This window comes from Acanthochromis polyacanthus, chromosome 5 (assembly GCF_021347895.1).
Source record: "Acanthochromis polyacanthus isolate Apoly-LR-REF ecotype Palm Island chromosome 5, KAUST_Apoly_ChrSc, whole genome shotgun sequence".
Lineage (NCBI taxonomy): Eukaryota > Metazoa > Chordata > Actinopteri > Pomacentridae > Acanthochromis > Acanthochromis polyacanthus.
The window spans coordinates 24,183,271-24,198,870 of record NC_067117.1 but is presented as its reverse complement, the minus strand read 5'-3'; the positions used below and the strand labels follow the sequence as shown (position 1 = coordinate 24,198,870).

The 15,600-nt window shown below is 40.7% G+C and overlaps 1 protein-coding gene across 1 annotated transcript; it reads right to left on the bottom strand.

The window, feature by feature from the left end:
* Window positions 1-6,181: 6,181 nt before the first annotated feature.
* On the bottom strand, window positions 6,182-15,431 carry mon1a (MON1 secretory trafficking family member A). Its single transcript, XM_022189075.2, has 6 exons — window positions 15,207-15,431; window positions 14,587-14,738; window positions 11,555-11,941; window positions 10,148-10,913; window positions 9,696-9,843; window positions 6,182-7,265 (listed from the first exon to the last, which is right to left on the bottom strand). The coding sequence occupies exons 2-6, from the start codon at window positions 14,708-14,710 to the stop codon at window positions 7,125-7,127; spliced, it is 1,566 nt and encodes a 521-aa protein (XP_022044767.2). The 5' UTR covers window positions 14,711-14,738; window positions 15,207-15,431; the 3' UTR covers window positions 6,182-7,124.
* Between the last annotated feature and the right edge of the window lie 169 nt (window positions 15,432-15,600).

Genomic DNA, 15,600 nt, shown 5'->3' with positions numbered 1-15,600 from the left:
GTTGTTGATTCTTGACAAAAAATTAAAATTTTATATCTTTATGTTTGAAGCCTGAAATGTGGCGAAAGGTTGAAAAGTTCAAGGGGGCTGAATACTTTCACAAGGCACTGTATATGGGGCATAGAAACTGAATGCAGCTTCTCCGTGTTTGGTTTTTACTCTAGGAACTACGAGAAGACCTGATCCAGATGACCTGAGTGGTCTGGGTGGTTCATACTAAGTCAGGAGGTCCCTGATGTATTTTGGTTCTAGACCATTTAAAGCTTTGTAGACCAGCAGCAGGACTTTAAAATCTACCCTCTGAGTGACAGGAAGCCAGTGTAAGGATTTTAAAACTGGAGTGATATGATCTCTTTTCTTGGTTTTAGTGAGGACTCGGGCAGCAGAGTTTTGAATCTGCTGCAGTTGTTTGAGTGTTTTTTTAGGTAGACCTGTAAAGATACTGTTACAGTAATCAAGCCGACTGAAAATAAATGCATGGACTAGCTTTTCCAGGTCCTGCTGAGACATCAGCCCTTTAATTCTTGAGATATTTTTTAAGTGATAGTAAGCCGACTTTGTAACTGCTTTAATGTGTTTTCCAAAACTGAGTTTTGAGTCCATCACCACACCCAGATTTCTGGCCTAGTCTGCAGTTTTTAACTGTAAAGACTGAAGCTCTAGGCTCACCTTTAATCGCCCTTCCTTGGCTCCAAAAACCATTACCTCAGTTTTGTCTTTATTTAAGTGAAGAAAGTTTTGACACAGCCACTCATTTATCTGTTCAATACACTTTCCCAGCACCTGTATAGGGCCATGGTCTCCTGGGGACATTGTAATGTAGATCTGCGTGTCATCTGCATAGCTATGGTAACTTACATTATTATTTTTAATAATCTGAGCCAGTGGGAGCATATAGATGTTAAACAGAAGAGGCCCCAGAATGGAACCTTGGGGAACTCCACATGTAATTACTGTCTGCTCAGACGTGAAGTCACCTATAGACACAAAGTAATTCCTATTCTTTAGGTAAGATTTGAACCAGTTGAGTACTGTGCTGGATAGTCCCACCCAGTTCTCCAGTCGGTTAAGTAGTATATTGTGGTCGACTGTGTCAAACACAGCACTCAGATCCAGCAGGACTAGGACCGACATCCTGCCGCTGTCTGTGTTTAAGCGGATGTCATTAATTACCTTAATGAGAGCCGTCTCAGTGCTGTGGTGCTGTCGAAAACCTGACTGAAAAACATTGAAGCTGTTATTTTTTATTAAGTAATTGTTTAGCTGTTGAAAAACTGCTTTTTCAATGATCTTACTTAAAAATGGGAGATTAGAGATTGGTCTGAAGCTATTCATTTGTAACTTGTTGAGGCTGCTCTTTTTTAAAAGTGGTGTAATCACAGCAGTTTTTAAAGCCTGAGGAAAAACACCTGACATAAGAGACAAGTTCACAATCCATAAAAGATCCGCCAGCAGTACTTGGGAGACTTTTTTGAGAAACCTTGTTGGCAGAATATCCAGACAGCAGGAGGAGGAGTTTATTTGATGTATAATGTCCTCCAGGTTTTTGTGATTAATAGGATTAAATTGCGTCATGGTGTTTAAAATGGTTTTACGCTGACACAGGGCATATCCTGAACCTGCTGTGGGGGCATTAACTGCTTGTCTAATGTTTTGGATTTTCTCTATAAAGAATGATGCAAAGTCGTTGCAGGCCCTGGTAGAATGCAGCTCAGGGGCTACTGACACACGAGGGTTTGTTAGTCTGTCCACAGTTGCAAATAATGCTCGTGTACTGTGAACAAGAAACAAGTCATTGACACAAACCAGGAAATTTGCTACTCTGGCTAAGGCTATGCTAACAGCTAGCAGTACCCTGAAATAGAGCCTGGATAACAATAATTAGTAATGATGCAGGATATGCATCTTAGTGGGGAATAAAAGTGATAGAACAGTGAAAGATTAAGAAAAAGATAAGTACAGCAAACTTAACTTTGGGAGACAAACTGGTCAGTCTCAGTCGATCCACATAAACAGAGGAGATCATCCTAATCTAATCACTTGTGTTTCTATTTTACATATTCAGTTATAATCATGATTAATAATGAAGAAGCCTTGTTGTGAATAACAGGTTCTCTGCTATCACATGCTAATAAAACATAACATTTATTGTATATTGGTTTCAAATATTTGCTTTCTGCCTTTCTAGATTACCAATAAATGGCAATGGTAACAGCCCTTTAAGAAAACCCAATCTCTGGTGCATAACCTCCTGTGAAGCTGCAAACTATAACAAACTATAACATTTACAGTGCATTTTTGTGTAGTTAGCCACCAGAATCAGATATGAGGGTTTAATCAATTTTTCATCAAATCCTGGGCAAGAAACCAAATAAGAATATTTCCTAAAATTCCAAACTATTCTTTTAGCTAAATGTCCACTTAGAAGTGTTTTCAAGGCCTTCAAATACATCTGGCTTTCCTCCAAATCAAAAGGATTAAGTACAAATGACAATCTATGAACAACAGCGTACTTTGATCTAGCCATTTGTGTATTGTAAGTTATTGTGGCAACAGTTTTTGATAATATTAGACTTCTAAATGATTTAGATTTTAGTTTTGAGCTTTTTGAAGCCTGTTGGAAAACGTTAAAATCATCAGCAGCTTGTCACAAACAGGTATTCTTCTTTTATTGAAATGCTGCTAACTGTGTGTGTGCATTTGTTCCTGAAAAATCAATATTCCACTTCTAAATTATGATCTGCACTGAAGATCTGAGGCAACAAATATTATCATCTTGGTTGAGTCTGATCATAAAAGCATGAATGGTCATCAGATAAAAGCTTCCTCTGACTCACCACAAACCCTTACAGGAAATGTTTAGATAATTGAACAATGAGTTGTGTGGGCAGTGCGTAGTAAGACGTAAATGAAATTTTATTACTGTGACGTCCTGCGCAGGTCATTCATATCTGTCTGGTCATGTTTATTCTGGCTAATCCAAAGATGAACTCTCCAAATGAGTCATGTTTTATTCAAGAGATCTGGGGGCAACAAGCCAAGTTAATGACCTTTGCTCAACTTAAATCCACCAAATTTAGCAAATCTAAATTTTTCCCCAGCTCATCCGGATCAATCTCTGCACAGCATCCAGCTAAATGCCTTTCAAACTGCGAGCCTCGTCTTCATCACGAACAGACGTTGTCGGGTGGATCATTAACCCGACACATCACAGCCAGGCTGTATTCAAGAACACTGACCTCTCTACTTTGCATTCCTGTCACAACCACTACGTGCCTTTCAGAGGGAACGATGTGCATGGACGGATGGCCATGAGACGACAAGTACCTTTTAAATTCCCAGGTGAAGAAGAAACCAATCATTTGCTCACGCCTGAGAATGCCACCAGCATATTTTATCTATCAGCAGGGAAACTTCGGTCTGACCAAAAATATAAAAAGTATAACAATGCTTGTTTTTTCTGAAGCAGTGGTATGGAAAGGTTTGAATGTCGTTGCATCAATAATTCATGGAAGGCTACTGATCTCCTGTTACATTTTAACATCTGGCGCTCCATGTGAAACTCAGGTGAAAGGTAGAGGACATGGTCGCACATAGTAATGGCACTGATTGGCTTTCTTCATGTTCGTGGTTAATAAAGCAAATGGTTGAAATTGAGTTTCCGCTCATTGTGCTATTTACAGGCCAGCATGAAGGTTTCTAAATCAGTGTAGCCCCTCATTTAACTCTTACAACAATGACCTGTTGACTGTCTGTAAGATGGATTCAAGTGTACTACAGACCACTAAATACAACAGCTTCATTACATTAGTGCCTTGCTCACCGGCTCTTTGGGGGCATTTAAACAGAGCAGAAGATGAAAGAGCTCCTCTCTGTCATTAATCAGTGCGCATACATCATGAGCTGCTGTGCAGACAATCAATAGTCAAAACATATTGTACTCAAGGGACACATTGATTTAGTGGCAGGAAATGCATCCCAACCCAGTACAAAACCACCAGAACCCTTCTGTGTTGATGACCGCATTTAAGAAAGATCTAAATTCTGAGACTTTACTCTTTAAAACAATCAGAGAATCAACCAGATGGCCAAGTCAGCACGGTTCAGGCTGAATTGTGCAGCATCATGGTCAGCCTGTGTTTCTTATCATTTCAGTAAAGCTTTTTTTTTTTAAGCTTATCTCCACATTCACGCTGCTGTTTCCTTATTGTGACAGTCTGCCTGAACTTCAGTGGAGCAGTGCCAGTGCGCTTTGACTTCAATCCACAGGGAAGCTGTCATTTGATTCCAGCAACTGCACAGAACCTGAAAGATCAGCTGAGGCAACACCTTTCTCCGCCAATCAATATGAACCATTATCAGTGTTAGGAATTGCATTATGAATTTAATTTATGACCCTGGAACTTCCCCTTTAAATGATCCTCCTGCATTTTTTTTACTTAGACATAGACATTTTTAAAGGCTTTTGATTGCTCAGCTTTCTTCATATTTTGATATTATATCTTTATTTTATTTTAGAAATTGTTTTTCCAAGTTGCTATGCTGTTTCACCTTGTTTTAGAATTTTATTTTGCTTCACAAGTTGATTTTAAACATTTATTCTATGTGTTTTGCATATTTTTCTGTAGCTGCTGGGCTGATAACTTGGACAACACTGTGATCATCTCAGGCTGTTTGAAAGTTGCTGTATGATTAACCTTGATGTAGGCTATACTGAGTGTTATAATAATAATAATCACTCACAGCATGTGAGAACAAACTGCTGCACAGTTTCACTACAACCTGGACTGTAAGTAAATGGTTTAATTAAAATAAACATACATTTTATCCCTTTTAGTATTCTGTTTTCTGGTTTTCATTGTAAATACTGATAGCATGTTTGTTATGGATCTATCTATTACCAGAGTCAGCTGGGAGAAGCTCTGACCCTCTCATGGATAAAACGGATTGAATTAATGGATGGGTGTTAATATGGCGGTTATTTTTCTCTTTTCTTTCCGTAATTTCTCAAAAGACACGGCTGTAATTGAGAATAAGAGCTCACCTGAGCTGGTTAGTTACTGTCCTCTTCAGGGAAGCTGTCAGCTCTGCTTCTGGTTTGACTCTGAAAAAGCGCACAGATGCTCTTTTGGGTCTTTGCTCCGGTTGATTCAAGATTACGCGATCATGTCAAAAGTTAGAGCCTGTCTGTCCTCACAAAGCGCCGGAACATGTGAAATTTTGCTTTCGGATTTAACTTTAACTTCCACTCTGAGTCTGAGCTGTTCTCCTCTGCTCGCTCCTCCCATTCACCGCCTCACAGATGCCCAGAGCCAATTAACAGCAGCATGTCTGATGTTTTCTGTCCTGGTCTGACGGTAAAGCAGGTGGTGTGTCATAAAGTGATTGCCTTATCCTCATGTCTCATCACGGCATTATTTTACCTGCTACATGCTCTAAATTACAACCAATATACATGTTTCAACCTGTTGAAACAGCTTTTAAGGACCAGTTCAACTAATGTAATGCGGTTTTTGTTAAAGAAAAAAGTCCCGACACTACATGAAGTGTCATGAATGTATCACAATGACTTGATTTCATTCATTGAGGTGATATTTGAAAAAAAAGGGGGTTTTAGGTAATGTTTTTTTTCCCTAGGCCATACATTTAGGATGAATATAAGCAATGCTATAGCACTGTCTCTGATATCTGGGCCTATGCAGCAGTTCTGTCTAATATCCTTCTTGTAAGCTGTAACTGACATGATTTATGGGTGGGTTATAAGTGTTTTGTTTTTTGTTTGTTTTTTACATAAAACCCATCCACAAATCATATCAATTACAGCTTAAACAACAGGGATATTAAACATAACCAACACACATATTGGATACAGTACTATAGTATTGCTTATTATCATCCTAAATGTATGGCCTGATTACACTATGAACTGCAAAAATCCCTTCAGCCACAATTATCAAGATGAACATTAACAAATGAATTGTTAAAGTTTCATAAAGACACTCTTTCACCATGACTGTGTACATAAAGTTGTGTTTATTTGCATGTTGTGGCTGTTAGATTCAGACAACAGTAGTTGTAGATAAACTGGAAAATATCAAGAGCACAATCAGTTTTTGGCACGGCGAACACATTCAAACTGCACTCAGTAAGCATCAGCGTTAGAATCAAGCATGACACAGAATCTTTTTGCAAGTCATTTATTTATGTATGACAATTTTGCAAGTGTTCAGCGGCAATAAATCTCATTGTTGGCTTTGCACAATGTTTAATAGCTAAGGCATGATTAGTGGAGAAAGATGTGGCAACACTGGATTTATGAAGCAAGACAGCATCCCACAAAACTAAGAACCGTCGTAATTAGACACAAGCAGAAACATTTAATTTCGGTATTAAATGAACATCATGGTAAAGGGAATAAAAACGGAAAATGTTAATAGACACTGGAAGATTAATGACTTAGATTTAGATTATTTTAAACTGACATTAGAAATACATGTTGACATTCGATTTAACAGCAGTAAACAGCGTCCAGTCTTTCTCTTGGAGTGACACAGTTTGCATAAAGAAAGTGCATAGAGGTAAAATGGCAATGGTTCTTACAGTTATTGGTCATCCGGTAAAAAGAAAGCACAACTGGAATGTGGTTAGCTCATGTTTTACCAGCATGTTAGCGGGAACACAACACATTCTACTGCAGCTCTTGAGGAATTTCCAGTTTTACAAATACAGTTTGATTCTCAATTTTTAAAAACTAAGCTCAAAGCAATAAAAACACAGAACCACATTGTTCTACTTCTGAGAGTTAGAATAGCTGCGCTACAGTAAAACAATTCTTAAAGACAGAGCATCAACAGCAGCATTCAGCGCTGATGCTGCCTCCGTCTGCTGTTATTCAAATTAAAAGTTATTAAAAAATTTAGCCAGCTTTAATTTAGCTCTGCAGCACAGCCCACTTCACCACAAATCTGACAATAAAATTAGAGGATTCCAAAAGCGAGGAATGTGCAGCTTTGACAATCATTCATGAACGCTGACACGATGCTGTTTGATCATCTGTAGGCACCAGGACAGCCAGTGTTCAGGGCGTCGCTTTTTGATTGAGGAGGTCGGCCGGCAGCGAGGGCTCAGTATGTGAGAGGACTCAGGATGAAGAGGCGATCCTCCTCCTTCCTGATCCACTTCAGCAGTTTGTTGACAGCAGACACCGCCAAGGCCTTGGTCGCCAGCGGACTGAAGCAGAGGTAGAGCTCGAAGCCGCTTGTCACCTGCAGGAGAGAAGGTAAAACAAGATAAGCGACACAAACGGGCTCGGAAAAGTAGCTTTTCTGGAGTTCACAAATGCTTTGCTTCAACTGAATTCTTACTTTCTTAGAATACAACTAACTCCTACTGGCACAAGTCTCAATGGAAGCTCACACCAGTGATCACTAAATCTGTGATGCAACATTTGTTTGCATGCACTATTAGCCTTGTTAGATATATTGAAACGCAACTACTTATTGTGTTGCAAGACTCTAGTCAGGGTGTTAAGTTTCAGTAGAGAGAACTATGGTTTCAAGAGAAGTGTCTTTACTCTATCCAGGCTCATTAGCTGGTGACCTTTACTGTCTGTACCAACTCTGTGGTGATGAAGGGGAGACAGAAGCTATTTTCAGATGTGAGATCCGTAACATTGCTGCTTCATCCATTCATTAAGCTGGCAGCATTCTCTCATTTAGACATAAATCACTTTTCTGTTATTATCCTCTCAGCTTCATTCAGACAAACCCACCACAATGTCTGAGAAAACCCCAGTATGCAAGTGATGTTCGTCATAATCTATAATTACAGCCACTTAATGAAGTTACTGCTGATGCTCTGTGCATAAATGTGCACAACTCTGTCAATTTACAGATGCTTATTATGATCCTGCTCCTGTTTAATGCTGCAAGTGCTTATTAAACTCAGCTGGAAGCAACAAACTGAACTGTGATTCAGTGTGTGACAGCTCACCTGTATTGCCATTGGATCCCTGCACAGACTGATCACTCACTGTGCCGAGGAGAATTTATAATTATGAGTATTTAACTTTCTCACTTTGGAGACTCGCATATGGATCCTGATGCTAATGTGTAATTAATCTAAGCAGTTACTGTTTGTCTTTATCACAGCAAAGTGGTATTTTTCATGCACATTTCAGTTTGCAGCTAAATAGATTTGAAATTGTATGTAAAGTGAGTGAGAAAGGTGTGCGGGGAATTTGCCACATAAACTGTGTATTTAGCGTCTCTGTGACGTCTTTGGGTGAATATTGGTGCTGAAATGTGGAAAATTCCTTCCCCAAATCACTTGGCACAGCTCAAAGCACAGTTCTTTAAGTGTGTCTCTGTTAATATGACTGAGTGCGGCTCAGATTTATGCCATGTCGTTAGCGTTATGGAAATATCCGTATGTACGACTTGGTAAGTGCACGAGACAAGACTTTTATGGAAAAGTGAGCAGGGTGCTCATTCAGACACGATGTCAACACATTAAGATGCCGTCAGATTAACTGAACATACTGCATCTCTGACAGGATCTAGAAAGATAAAAGTGTAGCGCTGTATGAACTTGGCTTTTATTTCGTTTTTAAAGGTAGCAAGCCTGGTACGTAACATCTGCCTGTTAGACAACCTCAGGCCAATCGAGACACTTCACGATGGACCACAAAGACTTAATCACGCCCGTCTTCACGCACTTCACAGTGGGTGTGGCTATGTGCTGTAACGTTACTTCTGTTACACAATAATGCCAGACCAGACCTAAATCACACACAGGTCCTCACAAAGCCACATTCCTTAAAGGTAAACGCTCTTTTGGTAGCAAGAGTGTCACTTTACCTCAAGGTACAGATTCTCTCATCAGCTCATAACAAGCTCATGTCGTCACAAAGATCAGCAAAAGCACAAATGGAAGCAGAAGAAAGGATCATCGAGTTTTGAGGATGACGCCCCAGGATTTGCGTTTTTTAATATAAACTTGTAACAACGAATTGTTGTGTTTTCATGAGCTTAAAAGAGCCTATGATGTTGCACCGCAGTGTTTCTACAGTTTCCTAAAATGGAAAAACCAAACACTGGCTCTAGATAAGACCTTACGTGTTTGCAGGCTGACGCACACACTGGGAGTTGGAGGGGTTATTGAGTTAGTTGTAATCTGCAATGACACTACATGCACTAAATCCTGCATACTTGTCCTTTTAAGTACAGTAAAATGTGGTTTGATGCTATATTCTCATCAGCATCACAAGAGGACTATACCGTACAATATTTCTGATTATTAAACTTACAAGCTTGTAAGTGAAATGATGTCTGGTAATAATAACTAACTGTATTTGATGTAGTGTCATATTATCAGACTCATCAATGTGAATGCACAAAATGTACAATTTCAGAATTACAGAACATTCATTTTCATGTGACATCTGCATTTTATATTATTGGCATTTTAAACACTATTGAGGAAACGAGCACTGCAGATTCCTCATGATAAGCATTTTATTTTGAAATCTAACACAAATTCAGCGATAAAGATACATAATGTTGTGACGCTCTGATGAACTTGTGAGTTGTTATCTAATTTGATGTTTTCCTTTATTGAGCTGTAGACCATTTTGAGCTCCAGTGCTTAAAGAAACTAGAATTCTGTTGTAATATGTCTCACAACTGCAGACTTACCCATGCCATCAGGTTTTCCGTTTCGCTGCAGCGGTAGAAGGTGCGGAGAGGTCTGGTTGGATGGTGCAAGCAGCTGTGAAGGTCCTGGTACAAGCCCATCAATCTTTCCTGCTCTTCATCAGACTGATACACCTCTGGAAACTCTGGACTGGAGAAAGACGATTTGCACAAACGAGGATTTGCACTCATAAGGAAAAACAATGTCCCAAAAAGGAAACATTTATAACTAATATGTACTATCCAGATAGCTCGAGTTCTGAAATGTATGCAGATTAATTATCAGTCTTTGGTTTAAAAAGCAATGACAATAAGATATATTACTGAGCAGAAATGATTAAACTAAATTATTCAGCTACCATTCTGATTATTGATTCAACATTCAACATTTAGGCAACTTTTTAATTAACTAAGAACTGCTTCTTAGCTCAAATTTAACAGACGTGATTGCCCACCTGGTGTACAGCCCTGAGCTCTTTGATTTGTACAGGAAGTGCCTCAGTTCTGGGATGCCGACCTGCTCCACAGAGTAGCTGGGACTTTTAAGTGCTTCTTTCAGAGCCTGGTAGGCGCTGCGTTTGCTCAGTCTGTCCATGAAGCGTTTCTTGCAGTCGGACATGTTAAAAAAGTCCTCTCGGTCAGTGGAGACCAGGATGAGGCAGAGCTCGGACCTAGGCTCTAGATAGGAAATGTGAGCGTGGAAAAATCCTGCAGTGTTGAACTTTGGCAGACAGATGGGCGTCCAGCCTTCACCCTCTCTGAAGGACGAGGAGGAGCCAACGAGGTTGAAGACTAGGTGCAAGTCTATGTGGTGCAGGAACTGGTCCTTTTTCCTGATCAGGGTAACCAGGCGGTCGCCGGCCAGCAGGATGGAGAACACCAGGTTTTTGGCTTTGGCGGCCTGCAGGCTTGATGACACCACGTCCCTGGAGGAGCTGGCAAGAGGCAGGCAGGTGACGGCACTGAGCAGCAGGCCAGGGTCTCGGTCCAGACGGTGCAGCAGGTTGTCTGTGAGATACTCGGATCCGGCCAGCAGGCGGCGCAAGTCATAGTTCTGCTTGTGCTGGAAGATGTGGTTGAGCTGGGTGAGGGTGAGCAAGCTGACAATCTGGTAGTAGATGTACTGCAGCTCTCGCAGCAGCTCCTTGTCAGACTGGCAGCTCCGAGAAACACCCACCAGGACCAGAGGACTCTTGGTGAGGAAAACCACTTTACAGCCATCTGACACAGATAAGGTACCAAAGTTAGATAGATCTGACATCAGGGATCAACTGAAATGAGATTTTAGGGGATGATATCGATGCAGATTGTTGGTTGTTGAGGAAGACCAATACCCGATATTTGGAACGAATATGTTTCAACAGCATGTGACAGCAGAGAACCTGTCATTCATAAACAGGTTCCTTCATTGATAACAGTGACTATAACTGAATATGTAATATGGAGTTCATATCCTAAGTTCCATATTTTATAGCAATATTATTTACTGTTGTCCAGACTATGCTTCAGTGTAATTTGTGGCTTCTTTTTAACTTAGCCGCTGGCTGTATGCATAGCCTTAGCCACTGTGAGAGTAGCTCACTTCTTGGTTTATGCCAATGGCGTTTGTTTCTTGTCAAGTTTCAGCAGACTCTGCTGGAGAGACATTTCTGAGATCACAGAGTGACGGCATACAGAGAGGAGGCTGCATCAGACCTGAAGTAGCACATTTATCAATAATTGGTCAATGAAAATACAAATACCAATAATTATAAAAATACCAAATATTGACCATGATAATCGCTCTCTCTATCTGACATCTATATATAAAAAATGCCCTTTTGCTTTATGAACCATATGTTAATACTGTACTATAATCTTACCTGCATGGATGGAGCGGATGATGTTCTTCTCAGCCTCTACAAAAGACACGAGCGCCATCATCACCCCCATGGTGCTGGACAGGGCCTCCTCAGTGCCGTAGCGAGTGTAAATCGGCTTTCCAGCCTCGCTCAGCACAAACACGTGTTTTCTGTGGCTCCGCCACGCCTCACTGGACACATCCTCCTCCTTGGTCCTACTCTCTGATGAAAAGTCATTGTTCTGTTGCTCCTCAATGGCTTTCTCCCCTGCCAGCACCTTGAGCTCCTCTGCGCACTGTCCTGCTGATTCGCCAAGTTCAGCTGCCCTCAGGGCCTCTTCCTCAGCCGCTGCAGTCAGATCCTCGAAGGACTGCGCATGGACGAACATGGCACTCTTCTGACCAGCACCTGCATTAACGTAGGGGTAAATCATGCCAAACATTTGTCACTATAAGGCATAAATGTGCAACACAAAACAATAGAGACTTGTTGGAGTTTTTTTTAGCTGTATTGTATGTATTGACCTGGCCTGTTCATCCCCTGCATGAACAAGACATTCCCAGATGGCTCCCAAAGAAACACTCAGTGAAGCAGCTGTGCACTGCTCTCTAATGGAGGTGTGGTGGTTAACCAAAAGTCCACTTACCAAACCAACCACTTAGTACTCAACCTTGAAGTTTGTTCTCTTGAGATAATGCTGCCTCTACTCTGCATCTTTAATAGACAAATTTTGACAAGCACAGGGAAGGTAAGCTATATTCATAATAGAGTGTCAATGTGTTATTGTTTCTTTTTTTCAAGAGAAAGGATTACAGGGATGAAGACTAACCGGTTAGCATGTCAAATATATGTCTCATTAATTCCCCCCACATACGCTGAAGACCCCAAAATGCTTCCCTAAGTGTTTCATCCAGGACTCTCTCCTTTACTGTGGATAAGACAGTTCCAAATAAGGCTAGTGTTGGACAGAAAAGGTGTCAGAAAAATCTGATAGATGTGGAGATCACATCCTAAATAACAACAAAAGAAGAAGAAAAACTCCCCTCAAAAACGGAATGAAGATTCACCCAGTTCTAAATAAGTCCAAATAACAGATGCTTGATCTGGTGTATTAACAAACATTTTATTAGTGAAAAAAAGCCACCACTGTTCTGATTTAGTTTACCACTTTTCAGAGCAGCCATAGTAAAGGAAATTAACAACCTCTGGTCAAAGCTTATCTAATTTAGAGCTGAAAAGTCTGATAATGGGTCTGCAACATAATGCTGCAAAAATGCCCTGTTTATTCCCCACTTTGAGAGGACCAAATCCAGACTATGTTACATCATTTTTCCTGTCAGTGTTGGACTTGTTCAAGCAGAATGTGTTGTGACAGATGTGAGCTGCTGCAGACATGCTGTCAATGTGAAACACTGTGACAAATATATTTTACAGACTTCACTCAAGAGAAGTTTGTAATTGTTACTGTTTTTGGAGCATAATCTCTCCTTATAATGTCCGTATAGTACAATATTCCTCGTGCATTAAATGTGTCTATCACATAAGCCTAAATCACTATTATTACAGAACATATAAGAAATGGTGCATTCAGGTACTCCTTTCAATTCATGAAGTTAAACATTTTACACAAACATCACAAGCACTTGGCCCTGTGCTTCCACAGACAGGATGTGCATGTTCATGCTGTCTCATATTGCTCAGTATGAGTCCAACCCCCCCAACGCTGAACATTTACAGCAACAAAGAATAGAGAAGTTTTTACTTTAAATTGTTTATTCACACAATCCAACAAGTCATTCTGGTTTTTCTGCTTAGAAACCACTGGTCAGCAGGAGGAAGTCTGACTCATGGCCCATTCTTTTATCATGAAGGAAGTTACAGAGAAGTATCAGTGCTTTATGCATGTTTATATAACTACATATCCATTGATAATCAATATTATTGCAGGCAGAGGCTACAGCAAAGATTTTTTCCTTTAAAGCAGTGAATCCGTGTTATCCATGGAGTGATGCCTGACTGGAATCATTTTCTGGTGAACTGTAAACTTTGTACTCGTGCACTGAAAATGTTTTTGATGTGTTGCAAGATGATCCCATGAGGGCCACAAGATGGCATGAAAACAAAATTGTATTCATGCACCAAGTTCTTTAATCCATTTATCCAAGCCTCAAGGCACGCAGAATGACCTGCAGTCTTTGAAATAGAAAATCCCACTGATGGCTAACTGCTAGGATTCATTTTTCCTGCATCAGAAGGCATTGTCTTAAAGTGAAAATAACATGCAAGTAGAAGTACACATAAAAATGACATATCTGAAGTTTCAGGAACTGTGCAGTCATTCATACTGTCAGTCGAATGTAGACGTAAAATCTAATTTACACCATTGTTGTGTCTGATTGCTTACTGACAGTAGGAGAATGGGAGGTAGATCCTTAAAGCTGTCAGACTCTTCTCCAGAGGAAGCAGCTCCCAGTCTGGGTTCAGGACGGAGACGCCCTCCCTTCTTTTAAGATTCTGCCAAAAACTTTCCTTTTTCCTAGAGCTACTCAAGTGATCCAGAACCTTCCTGTAGTTATGCCGCTATGGGTCTTCCCATGATGCACTGAGCACCTCTCCTCTCTTTCTCTCAGCATAATGCCACCATTGCATGTCACTAACTTTGTCTTTTCCCTGTCGTAGTGTATGTTTTCTCGTCTCTGCAGGTATCTCTGGCTGTGGAGCTACACGTTCACTGGCCTCATTGATATTCCCAGTGTTTCTTGTTCTGCTTTGTTTGTCTGTTTTTTTATCTGCTATCTTGTTCTCTCTTCCTTATTCTCACCCCAACCAGCTGAGGCAGATGATCGCCCTGCATTAGGCTGCTTCTGCTGCTGGTTTCTTCCTGTTAAAGGGAACTTTTTCTCTACCCAGCGTTGCTAAGTGCTGCCGAAAGAGGAACTTTGAATTTGCTGCATATGTCTCTATTATTTAGTAAGGTGCCTTGAGATGACATACATTGTAAACTGGTGTTATATATAAAATGACACAGTGGGCTGAGAGTAGACAAAGCTCACCTGGTTCTGTTCCCTCCACCAGTCCCGGTGTGGGGCTATCTGCCCTCTCTGATCGAAGGCGGTCCACTGGAGCCAGCAAACCATTCTCCCATGAGGCTGTCGCCTTTCGGGCTTCTCCATCCATCACTGCTATTTATGGCAGGAACACACACCTGGCAGGACAGACCGAAAGACACACTGACAACTATCAGAGCAAAGGTCAGCAGCTTCGTGACTGAGACTAGGACTGAAGAACAAGCTGTTTATGGTGTACTACTGTTTTGACATGGCTCTAGTGTGCTGAACATTAAAATTTTATGGTCTGACTTATTATTCTCAAAGATACTAGGCAGCTGTAGCTGAATGTCACTCTTCTTAGTACAAACAGTAGCTGGAAAACCAAACAAGAGTCTTGGGGTAATACAATATTCCTCTCATTCTTTACATAAGTCACAGCTCTCTCCTTGTTTACTAGCTTTCACTCCCAGAGAGGCGTCAGATCTGCTGCTGCACAACTTCAAGGGCTACTTTGAATGCTAACTTTAGCAGAAAATCAACAAAAGCCAACGCTAGCTGGATTTCACCGCCTTCATTCTCCCAAAGAGCCCTCAAGACTCGTTAAACTGTTTCCAGTGTGTTACCTTTCATGTCCGCAGCTGTCTGCATGTGAGAGTTGAGCCCCACAACTCGTTTGTCACTGTTCCTGCAGCTAACAAACTAGCAGGGAGCAGACACAAGTTCTTCTTCTTGCTGTATGCCGTTAGGTTGCGGAAGTAGGAATTGTGGGATATGAAGTTGTCTTCCAGAGTCTGTTGGGTGATAATAGAGCTAGTGTGATTACTATGGAAAAAATAACCTTGAAACATTTAAAAAATCGAGAAGGCAGCTCAGTGTTGCACGTTACTTCGTGTCATTTATTTTGTTATTTAGCCAATTCCCGATTCCTTTTTTTCTCGCTGTGGTGCATTCAGCGGACGTCGGACATCAATATCTGTCTGTTAATTATTAAAGTGTTCGAATGGAGAACAGGGTCTA

Coding starts and splice junctions, on each gene's coding strand:
- mon1a (XM_022189075.2), bottom strand. CDS start 14,710: ATGGATGGAGAAGCCCGAAAGGCGACAGCCTCATGGGAGAATGGTTTG. Junction 10,914..11,554: donor CATCCGCTCCATCCATGCAG/GTAAGATTATAG, acceptor TATCTGTGTCAG/ATGGCTGTAAAGTGGTTTTC. Junction 7,266..9,695: donor CGGAAAACCTGATGGCATGG/GTAAGTCTGCAG, acceptor TCTCTCCTGCAG/GTGACAAGCGGCTTCGAGCT.